This window comes from Arachis stenosperma, chromosome 8, assembly GCF_014773155.1.
Source record: "Arachis stenosperma cultivar V10309 chromosome 8, arast.V10309.gnm1.PFL2, whole genome shotgun sequence".
NCBI lineage: Eukaryota > Viridiplantae > Streptophyta > Magnoliopsida > Fabales > Fabaceae > Arachis > Arachis stenosperma.
The window spans coordinates 11,165,939-11,180,318 of NC_080384.1; the positions used below are offsets into that span (position 1 = coordinate 11,165,939).

At 30.1% G+C, this 14,380-nt stretch overlaps 1 protein-coding gene across 4 annotated transcripts; it reads right to left on the reverse strand.

Annotated features, from left to right (window-relative positions):
- Nucleotides 1-5,803: 5,803 nt before the first annotated feature.
- LOC130944333 (uncharacterized) lies at nt 5,804-12,907 on the reverse strand. Of its 4 annotated transcripts, none has more exons than XM_057872610.1 (11): nt 12,533-12,907; nt 10,833-10,979; nt 9,969-10,200; nt 9,061-9,159; nt 8,661-8,830; nt 8,373-8,506; nt 8,100-8,277; nt 7,338-7,896; nt 7,150-7,262; nt 6,509-6,770; nt 5,804-6,409 (listed from the first exon to the last, which is right to left on the reverse strand). In XM_057872610.1, exons 2-11 carry the CDS (start codon nt 10,892-10,894, stop codon nt 6,173-6,175), a joined length of 2,046 nt encoding a protein of 681 aa, XP_057728593.1. In that variant the 5' UTR covers nt 10,895-10,979; nt 12,533-12,907; the 3' UTR covers nt 5,804-6,172. The 4 variants fall into 4 exon arrangements, with proteins under 4 accessions (XP_057728593.1, XP_057728595.1, XP_057728594.1 ...); XM_057872611.1 differs by having other exon boundaries at nt 5,806-6,409; nt 6,509-6,761; nt 12,533-12,906; XM_057872613.1 differs by having other exon boundaries at nt 6,168-6,396.
- Between the last annotated feature and the right edge of the window lie 1,473 nt (nt 12,908-14,380).

A 14,380-nucleotide genomic window follows, 5' to 3' on the forward strand; every position in this document is an offset into this window, starting at 1 on the left:
GAGTGATTACAAACACATGTTGGAAATCATGATAGTGCTCATAATCAAACTCGAAAAAAATGGGAAGCATTCGTGAAGCAAAAGTAACATATTGAAGTTGTTTTTCAAAAGCATGACCAAGCTAAAAGAGATTACCAAACTCACTTAACAGCAACAATTGAGTGCATTAGGTTCTTATTGCGACAAGGATTAACTTTTCGTGGTGATGATGAATTGCACAATTCAAACAATCAAGAAAAATTTTTGGAGCTTCTTGACTTTCTTGCTCAACATAATATAAAGATTGATTGTATTTTCAAAAATGCTCATGAGAATCTTAAACTAGTAGCACCTAAGATTCAAAAAGATATCATTAGAGCTGCTGCAAGTGAAACTACTAAAATTATTATTGATAATCTTGGAGATGATGTATTTGTTGTTTTAGTTGATGAAACTCGAGACATTTCTATTAAAGAGCAAGCGGTTGTTTATCAAGTGGTAGATAGACAACTTCAAGTTGAATTATTTCCGAGTTACTTCTTTGTATAGCTTGTTTGAATCCAAGTGACTCATTTTTTGCATTTGATAAGAAGAAGTTGATTCGTCTAATTGAATTTTATCCATATGAATTCTCTTCTACTCAACTTTTGGCACTTGATAGTCAACTTGAAAATTTTATACTGAATAGGCGTCTTGATAATGAATTCTCTAATATAAATGAAATCAGTGGACTATCTCAAAAATAAGTTGAGACAAAAAATTATATTATTTATCCATTGATATTTTTTCTGTTGAAATTAGCTTTGATTCTATCTGTGGCAACGATATCAGTTGAAAGAACATTTTCTGCTATGAATATCATAAAGAGTCGACTTCGTAATCGAATGAGAGATGAGTGGTTGAATGATTGTTTGGTTACATATATAAAAAGAGAGACATTCAATCAAGTTGATAATAAAATAATTATTTTAATATTTTCAAAATATAAAAACAAGAAGAAAAATACATTCAAGATTTGAAGAGAAGAAAGTTAGTGATTAATGTAATATTTAATTTTTTTTGTATTCGAATAATTAATGTGCACTTTTATTTATTTTTTTAAATTTGGATTAATATATCTTTTGATTGTAATGTGTATTATTTTTGCTTTTTAATATAAATTTTTTGGATCCATCATTGCACAAAACAGAAGAATTATTTTACGAGTTTACTAGATCGAAAATTTTTCATTTTTGGTGTTAAAAAAAATTATAGATCCAAATCCAATGTCACATTTAGTAAAGATTTATGATACATGTATAGGATGTACTCAATGTGTCCGAGCCTACCCCACCGACACCGTGGTTCGTAGCCATGTGCTCTAATCCTCTGAGCTACAGGCTCCATCCCGTCTTCACTGGATCTATTTTTCGGAGTACCCTAAAACTAAAAAAAGGGAACCTTCCCTCGGTTATTGATAGAGTGAATAGATCTGCCATTTCTTGAGATCTCTTTTCTGATTCAAAATTATGGTGTAACGTGTATCCCCATGTTCCTTCAGAAGTTATGATATAACTAGTTTTTAGATAAATAATTAAGAGTAGAAATGTACGTACAATTGTACAAATATGCGTAAGAGCTCTTAGATTATTCAGCTTTTATTGATTTGATATTTTAAAACAAAAAATAAATATAATGATACTTTCTCTTAATTATATTTTTTTATCTCTTGCCAATACAGAATATCCTAGTACATAAATAAATGTTTTAAATGACAATACTTTAATACACAATACTTTAAATAGTAGCAGAATCTTTTATTCTTAAATAATTAAATATAAAACATATAAATACAAAAATATGAGTATTCTTTATTCAATAAGATTAATTATTATGTAAAAAATTTTTATGATATTAAAAATCATATTAAAATAAAATTTTAAACTGTAACATAAAAATATAAAATAATTAAAATTTTATTTTATATTATTTGACAAATAATTAGATTATTATATTCAAAATTTATTAATTAATTAATTTTGTTAAAGATATTATTATATAAAATAATTTTTCGTCAAAATATTTCGAAAATATAATTTATTTAAAATATTATATATAATACATGAAAATATTAACTTTTTTTTCAAATTTTTTTTTAGAAAAACGAAATAAAAATAATATAATTCTAAATACATGCCTATCACATTATATATTTACTTATATTAGTAAGACCTAAACTAATCAAACTTACGTAATTAAAAATATAAAACATATAAATATAAAAAATAAATATTTTTTATTTATTAAAATTAACATTTAAAGTTTCATATATATAATATTTAAAATTATATATTTATTATTTCCAAGTATTTTTTTATTATTTTAGTTAAATTTTTTATTCTCTAACTCGACCAAATTTATATATATAGGTGAATTATATCCAACTCCCTCTAAAACAACATGTAAATTAGCCTCTATGACGTGACATATTTTAATTAGATGTTTAATTTTAATTTGAGTTAATTTAACTCAATAAGAGTTAACATCTTAACTAAAGTAGGACCATTTTATAATAAAATATTTTTTTAAATGGATAATTATATAATTTTTGTAAATATTAAAAAATAAATTTATATTCTTTTACCAAATCATTATTACTTAAATTCGTTCCATCCTTCTATTAAAAAATACTTTTTTTATTGAGTGAAGTATATTTCCTCCCTTCTACTGTTCCTTCATCACTCAAAACGCGTTGAAGGCACACTATAATTCAAATAAGGACGGAGAGTAAAGATGCAAGTATCCTTTGAATATCTAATGCAACAGATCTTGTGTACGATCCAATGATCCATAATCATTCCAAAGAACGGTTTTGATCTAATTGATATAGTCCAATTTAAATTCTAATAGATGGATGGATCAAATGCATATCTAATTCAAGCATCATTTTAATATATGCAATAATTATCATAACCCTAAATCATAGATTAATGCATCTTGATAATCAAGAATTATATGTCATACGAAATTACGTGAACTAAAGAGCAAAAAACAACTACAAAATAGCAGCACGACTAAATACACTATCTTCAACTAATCGCAGATCCACTACAAATTGAAATCAATATAAAAGAGCAATCAGAGAGAGAAATCACGAGGTTACAGAGAGAAAAAATTCTATTTTTAAGTATTTTATCAAATTATATATTTATTCTTTTAAATAATTTTTTAATTATAAAATAGTTTAATCATAGTTAACATAACCAATTAAAAAGTAACATGTCATAAAGAGTAATTTACATGTTAAAATATAAAGAATAGAGTATAATTTAGTGTACAAATGTCATAATATTTTCAAAATATTTTTATTTTTTTTGGTATTTATATGTTTTCTATTTTTAATTACGTAAGCTTAATTAGTTTAGGTCTTACTAATATAAGTAAATATATAATATTAGGCATGTTTTTATAATTATATTATTTATTTTTTTAAAAAAAAAATTAAAAAAATAAAAAGTTAATATTTTTATGTATTATATATAATATTTTAAATAAATTATATATTTAAAATATTTTGATGAAAAATTATATTATATAATAATATCTTTAATAAAATTAGTTAGTTAATAAATTTTAAATATAATAATCTAATTATTTGTCAATTAATATAAAATAAAATTCTAATTATTTTATATTTTTGTGTTACAGTTTAAAATTTTATTTTAATATAATTTTTTAATATCATAAAAAATTCTTACATAATAATTAATCTTATTAAATAAAGAATACTCATATTTTTGTATTTATATGTTCTATGTTTAATTATTTAGGAATAAAAAAATTTGTTAATATTTAAAATATTGTGTATTAAAGTATTGCCATTTAAAACATTTATTTATGTACTAAAATATTCTGTATTTATTAGAGTCCATCAATGCTCTTCTTTTATATTAGCCTTTGATTTTCATCTAATCAAATCTAATGGTTTATATAAATATAGCGCATCCAATAAACACATAATTGTTGTGTTCGTTTTAGACATACCCACAAAATTATACTCATCAATTTTTTATTTCCTTCTTTAAATATATGCAAAACAACAGCAACAATAATATTATTGTTATTGTTGTTATTGATTAAAAAAATTGAAAATCAACAAAAATCAAAAATATATTTTTCTAATCATTTTTTTATCATATACATAAATAAATAGTTGTTAATATTTAGTTTTCAAACATAAAAATAATAACTTCAAACTAATCATTCCAAAAAAATTTAGTTTGGGAGAAAATTATAATAAAATTCTACTTACATTACTAGCATGTGAATTTTGTTCAAGTTATTATTTTCCCGAACTTGTTTATTTTTGTTAGTTTTGGTTTGTAGTAATATTATATTGTTGTTACTTTCTATGATAGCTTTTATGGTTTTGTTTATTTTGTGGTCGGATCTGTAAACTATTTAATTTTGCTTAAAAAAAAAAAGAAAAAGAAAGACGCTGATTGCATTATACAAATGACATTATGTAAAGTGATTTTATTGTGAAGAAAAAAGGAAATATATAGTTTTGATTTTTGTTTGTTTTCAAATTTTTAATCATTTATTATTATTATTATTATTATTATTATTTTTTTTTTTTTTTTTTTTTTTTTAAAAATAAGAATTGGAGATGTTTTCAAAGGAAGAGATTATCATGAAGGGAGTAATATTATCGATATGAAAATGGTATTTTTCACTCCCTATATATATAATTGAATGGTAATTTTTTTCTTGAATTAAGAGGATGTAGGTTCAGAGTACATTTCTTTTTATGGACTCTTCTTGTTTAAGTGACTAATAAAATAAAATTTCTTTTGACTGATAAAATATTTTCTTAGAAATTGAGATTTTAAACATCTCACCCCTCAGGTAAGATTGAATCCATCCCTTCTTAGTAGGGGTGTCCGCAGATCGGATCGAATCGGATATGGTCAAAAATTCGATCCGATTCGCATTAAAATCATCGGATCGGATCGGATCTAATATTCGCAGCTTTTAAGGTTGGATCCGATCAGATCCGATTGGATATCGGATATATCCGCAAAACATAAAAATATTTTTAAAAGCTTATTTTTATTAAAAAAATGTCAATAAATTTTATTTTTTCTATTCTTTTAAATATGTTTATTCTTAAAATAATATTTAACATACTTTTTTAAAATAATAAATTAAAATAATATAACATATATGATAATTATTAATTGAAATAAAACATAAAAAGAATATTTACTTATTTATTTTTTTAATTTTGCGGATACGCGGATATGCGGATACCAACACAAAATCCGCAATCCGATCCGATTAGTGTGCGGATCCGACCGATCCGATCGGAAAACTTTGCGGATCAGATCCATATCCGCAATTTTCAGATTGAATTCAAATAAACACCGCGGATATGCGGATCGAATCCGATCCATGGACACCCTTACTTCCCATGGAAGAGTCTGAGATTGCTTATTATTATCTCAGTACATTTATTAACGGCACCTGCACCAGAAATAATTGAGGATCTTAATTTTGGGTGTTGAGGTAAACAATGCAACTACACACTAACACCCAAACTTTGCTAGAATGGAATCCAAACCATTACTGGGTCTAATATTTCTAACTTGACTAAATATACGCAAAAAATCAATCATATGCATAAAAGATTAATTACTAAATTAGTCACTTATATAAAATATAAATTAAAATATAAAATATATATTAAAAATAAATTAAATAATATATATTTATAAAAAACACACACTAATTTAATCGTTGATTTTTAGCATACACAAGTTTTGAATATTTTGAAATTATTATTGAATATCTTCTGGTAAGATTTAACTATTTAAGTGTTAAGTAACATATAACTAGCAATAACAAAACCCTCTAAGCTCCAGTCTTCCATTATTCTCTTACATATGCATATTGAACTCTGCATTCTCTTACATAGACTCTAGAATTTCAAACACTATAACACGAGAAATGCACATTGAACTCTGCAGTGTAATTTCCTTGATGTATATGTAAGCTCAAATCCATGCATTATATTGTCATGTCTCTGATACTATATTCCTTTTGTATTATACCAACGTAAATCATCTATTGTACCTTTGACCAAGTCTTTATTACATGTATTATTACAACTCATAATATATACAATCTTGTAAGCTACTAAAGCGAAAAGGACCTATTCATCAAGAGCATTGTCTACTACACGAACAGGAACAATTGGAATCGAGTCCCACCATTCCCTTAAGCGTCTGTTCCCTGTTCCAGGAGACGACGACGGTGACGGCAGCAACTTAACTCTCTTCAACGTTGTGGCAAAGGTTTGCAGAATGATTCCCATTAGGAAGTACTTAAATGGAATCACTGCCAGTAAGAATGCCAAACCACTCATTGCTACCATCACTACATTTGCATGCTGCCAATAAGAACCAACAAATGCGCCATACACAATTTATCTATAACCAAAAAGTTTTGGTACAAATATTAAAGAGCCAAAAAATATTAAAGTACGTACCTTATCTGCCTTGTAAATAAGTATTGACCATATCTTTAGCATTGCTATATTAGCTATCTGCATGATCTCATGAACAGTATACAATCCATGCTGGGCTGAGACAATGCTCTCCACCGTGGACTGATCCGAAGCCATACTTGTTCTACTTATTACTATCTCTTTGCGCTTCTCGCATATCCTGTTTTTTCTTGCCTCAAGCATCTTTACTATCACCCATATCAAGAAACACGCGATTGCCTTACCAACCCACTCCCTGCAAGGTCTACATCATGTTAAATCCTTTCTGTATGCGAAAAGAAAAAGGTGGCATCTTCACGTGAAGATGATAGTTAAGATGTGGACATGTTCTATGTTAAGTACTTTAGTCAAACATATCAAAGCATCGAATAATTCTCATATATAATTTTTACATGAATACATTTTTACGTAAGTAGGCACCAAAGAAAAAATGTTATGGGTACTTATTGCGTATGAGATACCCTGCGACTCATGTCTCATCTAATAATGAATGAAGTATAAATCGACACTGTCCTATATAGAGTATTTACACATGGTCAAGGAAAATATTTAAGTACCTAACATTTTGAAGGGTATACAAGCAAAGATGCATAAGAGTGAAGAACAAGGGTGAGAAAACTTACATATAAGTGATTATGAGAGATAGAACAAGAACAGCAACAGTATTTATTGGCCTTTCCCAAGCGAAGATTCCTTGAACCCATGGGACTACATGTTTGAGTGGTTTTAATAGTTCCTATAAAATAAAATTAAATCAGAGTAAACAATGCTTTCAACTCCAAAACATATATGTATAGTTGAGGATGCTTACTGTAAGAACCATAACACTGTCGATGACACCATCATCCTTTAATTCTTCAGTCGTAGCTTTCGCGATGAGAACTTCCTTTTCTTCCTCCCTTGATTGTTTGATAGCTGTCTTCAAGGAAGGACTATCTTCTAAAGCACTGGAGCTACTTTCAACTTCTTGACTTGGCTTATCTACTATTTCATCAGAAGGTATGGACCTATACATGTTCATAATTCTAAGGATTGAGCTTGCGCTACATGAGTGTCCGCTATTGACCTTCTCGAGGCTATCCGCGAATTCTTCGAGAACATAATCTCCCTTTGGCAGCTCGTGATATAAGGAGAATATTAGGAACTTCGTTGGGACAGGTGGTGATATTCTTAGCATTTCTCTGGCTGCATGAAGCCTTATGATTCCCAATATTGTCCTTGCATGAATCTCCCATGCTTGGATTGGACCATTGATATTGTACTTCGATAAAAACTGGTGGAGAAACATTATTTCCCTTATCAGTGCTAGCCAATGTTCGCGCCTCGTGGAACTTGTGAGTTCTGGAAACTCTAGTACAATCTCCTCTGATCTAGAAAATTCAGAAGAAATTTCTTCATATCAATGACATAAGTGAAGATTAGTTATGTGTACATATCAACTTCGACACACTATGCCGACTCGCAACCCATCCAAAGGTGGACAAGATGCCAGATGACAATGTCTCATGCATAATATGTAAGCATTTTCCTTTTCAACAAGAATATCTCCAAAGGATTATGTTGATGCACTTACAAATCAGATGATTCATAGATTATGGCCTTGTCAAAAAGTTGAGCTCCCCAGGGACCTGTGGCAGCTGGTTTTACACTCTGCTCGACATCCTTGGAGAGGTCCATTTTTATAGCATCTTCGTAATTTATTATTCCCGAGGCCTCGAAGTAAAGAGCATAGTTGGTCAGAGTTAGCCTACCTGTCAATTAAAATCAAAGCAACATGAACGGATTAATTTACTAAGATTTCCGTTTTAATATTGGAATGAATAGTCAGATAAACCAAACTGCAGACCAGGCCAACTTGTCGTCCCAATGTGGCGAACGACTCTCTGGGAGCTTGCTGTTCCTTCGACATGTAATATGTATTCGTCATCGGCCAGTTCCACACCATTTGGCTTTGTCTGATTCTGCAAATGCTGTATGCACCTGAGGAATCGGGAATCCCAGACAATAAGTATGTTTTCAAAACTCCAAATATCTTTACAAATCAATAGACTACAACTATCAAATCATTTATATGTCCACTAGAAACTTCTATGCCAAATGTTCATATACTATATATACCAAGGTAGTCACCTACTTGTCCATATTTTTTAAGAATATATCGTATGCCGGATGGTGTAGTCGGAGGCCTGTTGGTGCTGTTAGAGTTTCAAAAGTAAACCTTCCATTTGCAACATCTGCTACTAAAGGAAATTGTGATCCCATCCACACAAATGCATCTTCTCCAACATTGGCCTCATTAGTAACCTGGAAAAGAAAATGCATCAAGTACACTCAGAAACCTATAATCATAAATGTTCCTATGTACTAAACAAATCTGCTCCATGTTCTAAACAGAATATTCAACTGACTATTGCATCAAGAAGACGAGCTTCTCATGGCTGGAATTCAACCTCACAATTGAAACAACAAAGAAAGGAAGTAAAAAACATCTATGTTCTGTAGTACCATGAAAAATGAGAAGGAAACACTCTTACAAGTAGAGGCATGATGTCTGAATAAAAAAGAGGGATATCTTCCTGTTCTTGAGTGGCTTTTCGAGCTATCCTTTCTTCGTGCTCCTTTGCTACAGATTCCTGAAAACCTCAAAATGCTAACATTATCCTCTAAACTGATTAAATTACAGGGGATGGCAAAAAGCAAAACTATAGTTCACATCTCATATATATAATAGGGGACAAAGCTGAAATTGAGATCAAGCCAGACCATATCTTTGTTTAGACCATTTTTTTAATCACAAGATCATAGGCTAATGTTGCATGACATGATTTCAAACTATGCAGTTACTAAAAGCAAGCTTACTTTGATTACCATGCAAAATTTCATTTATCATATATTCATATTTCTCTGCATTACAAAATATTTAGGAACAAAACTAAATGCCAAAGGCTCATTAGAACTTCAATTTTAAATGTTTTAGAGAGACTCTTTGATCAACATTGAAGATGAAGCTATAACTTATCATCTCAAACCAGCACGAATGCTTTGCTGCCATAAGTTCAAAAAGGGGAAAATTTGATTTCCCCAGTAAAGTACTTCCTTTGAGATGCGAAGTAATGGAACTAATAGAAAATAACTTATATCTTCATGAATGTGATGAAAGAAAGATCAATGTCAAGTAAATTCCACCAATAGGCAAATTTTGTCAAGTTAGAGAAACTAAGATTGAATTTCAGCATTCGAAATTGTTTTTCATAAAGAAAACTAAGATGCAAGCTAATCTTCAAGAAATCATCACCAAATATTCAAATTGACATATTCACCAAAGTCCTAATTTGAATAAAATGCATTCATGTTTCAAAACTTAGTATAGTATAAATTAACCCCAATTCAAATAACTGTAAATTTAGAAATGTACGAGTAAGACAATAATTTGCATGTATACCGTGCCGTCTTCATCATAGTATCTAGGTCTCTCCCAAGCAAGCATCATATCATAGGTCAACCTGCTAAATGAGCCATCGTTGATCTTTTCCTGTATGCTATCCTGGCACATTTTTTGACATAGAGTCTTGCTACTGCAAAATTCCACTAATTTTTTGCAGTAGTCTCCCTCATCTGGGTTCCATCCTGATTCAAATTCTTCCACCAATCCCTCTACTGGAATTTCCAGTTTCCTAATTAAAAACAACAATAGCAGTAACTAAATATTATACAATGTCATCCAATTACAAATAGTGTATCAAAATTAGATTAACATTCATTAAATATAAGTAAAATCTGATTTTGATACCGTGTAAAACAGTTTTGCATTATGTTATTAACTACGAAAAACAGTTTTGCATTAAATATAAGTAAAATTTGATTTTAATATTATACATTCATTATGTTTTGATTTTAAATTAACTACGTAAATGATTATCCAAATTCATATAACTATACAATTGGATGATAGTGTTAGTGCATAACAATTAAAACTCCAATTATATTATTAAGCAAAAATTGGAATTTGGTCAAATAATCGAACATTTCAGTGATGTAATGTCACATCCATTTATCAATCTTCAATGGGCAAATATTAAATTGGATACAAATAGTATCATTTCCCCGAAGAAGAAATTGATAAAAATTCATATATAGATAAAGATGACAAACAAAGTAATATTCCACATGTGTGGCCGTGTCATTTCATCAACAAATTCTTGTAAACAATTCCTCGAATGCAAGTGTATGTGTAGCATTTTTCAATGATATGATATATGAAGTTGAATTTTGATAACAAATGTATTGGCAAGGAAGAATATATTACTGTGCACATCTCTTAAGAACATCCTTTGCAATGGAAGACAGATACTCTAGCTTTGTAGCCATAACATCTACGTATCTATATGACGCCGTTTCTTCTTCTTCTTCTCCTCCTCCTCCTTCTTGTTGTTGATGCGGTTCGTTCTTTTTTCTATATAACTCTTATCAGTAGCATGTTGTATGTATGGATTATGGAAGCACCGAAATTCACAATCAAGATTGATATCGGTTTTTTTAAAAAAAATATATTTAGAAGGGTTTGACACGTGTGACCACTATGAGGCGCCACGTCATAACTCCCATGCAATGTTAAGCATCATGCTAACTCCTCCGTCTACTACATTTTTTGATAGTATAATAATCTGATCCATTTCTCTCTCGTGCAAGGTTCTGAAAACCGAACCGGTCATCAAACCGTTCTCGTTACTGATTCATAGGTTCAACCGGTTCAACCGTGGTTGAACCGAAAAAACCGTTTTATAATAAAATAATAATTAAAATATAAATAAATACATTAAAACATAATTATAGTTTAATATAAACTTTAAAATATCATCCAAAATAAAACCAAAATATGATCTCATTCAAATACAAACTCAAGTCAAATAACAAAAACAACCAACTAAACATAAAATGCCAACATCCAAGTTTGTCATCAATCATATTTATTCATATTCACAATTTTATCACATTCATTTATATTCATAATCCCTTGCCTTATTAAACAGCACAAAAATTGAATTCAGTTAACCATTTATCCACTTGAAATGAAAATGGCAAATAAAACACCTGCTCTGAGAACATCAGCAACAGCATCCTCTGCTGATTTTGCATACTTCTGATATTCATGTGGCCACTACATGTTACTATTTAATATTAGGAAGGGTACTAGTTATGCCCAATAGAATTACTTAGTCTTTTAAGAATATAGATAAGAGACTTTTATCAATGTATTAAAGCTTAAAGGAATTAATGAATTGATATTGAACTTGGTTCAATTTGGAGTTTCTCTCCCTAATTCATAGAAGGAGTTCTAACATTGGTGCTCTCGCTGAGAGGTTTCTTCCATTTTTCATGGGAAAACAAATAACTCAACAATCTGAAAATACATTTCCAATATTCAATGGGAAAGATGGTTATGGATGGACACCTGAGGAGCAGAGATTCATAGAGGTGGAAAGAGGTTTGAAAGGGAAAGCTCTAAGATGGTTTCAGTTATGGAAGGCGCTCAATCCATTTGCCAGTTTGGAAACATTCGAAATTGCTGCTGGAAAATTGAGTGGGAAGAGATTAAAGCTAGACTAAGGCAACAACGGCAACCAAATCTCAGCTATCAACAGAACAAGACTCGCAGCAACATCAACAGAAATTCAAGAAAAAAGAGAGGCCAAAATCGATGCAAATTCAGATTCAACAAGCAATTTAGCTACAAATCCAACAACAGATCACAAATTCAACTTCACAAGATCAGTTCACAAATCAACAAATCCAGAATATGAAATTGACGAAGAAGAAGAATCAGATTTCAATTTGAATTTCAACCACAACAACAATAAGAAGAATTAAACAGAAATTGCAGATCAAGCACGAATTCAAAATTCAAATCCAGAAATTCAATAAAAAATAACTCTAAATCCAGAAATAGAGACAATTGCAAAGAAAGTAGCAGATCGCAACAATAGTGGGGAAATCAGAACAACAAACCCTAGCAGCGGCGGTCTCTCTCGCAGCTTCGGTCTCTCTCGCTTCCTTCCTCACGTGACAGCGACGACGATGGCTTTGCGCAGCTCCAACAAACCCTAGCAGCGGCGGTGATGGATTGGCAGCGATGGAGGCACGGCGGCGACGTATCAGAGGCTCCCTCCTCCCCTGCGGTGGCTGCGATTTTCGAAGGCTGACTTCGTGGCTGCGCGCGAATAGAGCTAGCTGACGTTAGCACAACGGAAGTTGTGACGGCGGCGGTGGCTCGACGGAAGTTGCGCCGGAAGCTCGAGGTGAGTCAGACTGGAGACGTGAGAGGTGAGAGTGGAGGCTGAGGCTCGAGAGGAGAGGAGTGGGTGACTAGGGTTCTCTTTTGGTTTTGGCCCTTTCAGCATGCAAAACGCAGCGTTTTGCCTAAATTTAAAAAACCGGCCGGATTCCGGTTCGGTTCGACCGACCGGTTTCCGGCCGGTTCGGCGGTTCAATTCCAGTTTTTAAAATTGGCGGTTTACTATCTGTTCGAATCGTATTTAACAGCGGTTTCCGGTTCGACCGGTTTGACCGGTCGATCGAACCGGTTTTCAGAACATTATTTGAAACAAAATAAAACTTACGGATATTTTTAAAACTTTTGTTAAACTTTAAAAACAAAAAGTATACTTTACCATAAATTTAATATTAATTTTTTAAGTTTTTTTATTAAATAATTTTTTATATATATAAATTAATTTATTTTAATTTTACATGGATCTAAATCTAGTTGCATATAATTTTATATCTTTTGTCGCCTAAATTTTTTTACTATATACCCGAAAGAAGTCCAAATTATTAAAGACTAAAATTTCTTACTATATTTTCTGAAATTGACATTTTCTTTGGATTTATTCTGACTTAACAGGCTATCTATATTAACCAACTGAGGTACTGTTAAGATTGATGTTTATTTTTCACTAATAATCGAATTTTTTTCGCCGCTTTCTTTTTTAAAATGTTAAATTTTAAAATTATAATACTTCAATTTTGGTTTTTAAATTACATATTATGACATAAATATTATAATGATGATATTAAAGAAGTTTTTAGCGTAAAATTGTGAGAAATGTATTAACATACTTAAAAAAATTTTTAACCAGTTGCGTGATATCCATGAGTTTCCTTCTCATTGTTTCCACCCAATAAAGGCGTTCTTGTATTTCCACCATATGAATAATTTATAGTATATCTTAGTGGCTATATTGAACGGAACAACAAAGTTCCGCTTCCCTACAAAAAATACTAAAACCGCTTCCTATTTTATAATATAGTGAATTCACCATGTGAATTGTTGATCTATCCTATAATAATTAACAATTAAGTATCACTGTAAATGAGCAATGCAGAATCCGAATACATATCGTTAACTAAGCTTAAATATCAATTTAATATTAAGTAGTACATTGTTTATTTTACTTTATCGTTGGGAAATAATTTCCCTTGCTGGTTAGGTGAAATTCGATTAAACAAAATTCTTATAGATCATATAATTCTTTGTCGAGAAAAAAAATGAATTAATAATTTTCTTGTTGTAAAATAAATAAGGAAGAAGTAATAAATAAAAGTATAAATAGAAAACAATATTATTAGTATTTACCAATACTATTATATTACTATAAAGATAATATATTAATATTATATTAATAGTATATGAAGAAAGAAAATAAAGAAATGCTTTATATAAGAAAGAGAGAGAGGAAGTATTTGCTTTTTCTTGCTAAGTGTATATTTCTTTTACCTCGTTCATGCTTTTATAGGCAAACAAATACAACTTTCTACATTTCATTAATCATAGTTGTCAAAATCGGACCGGACCGA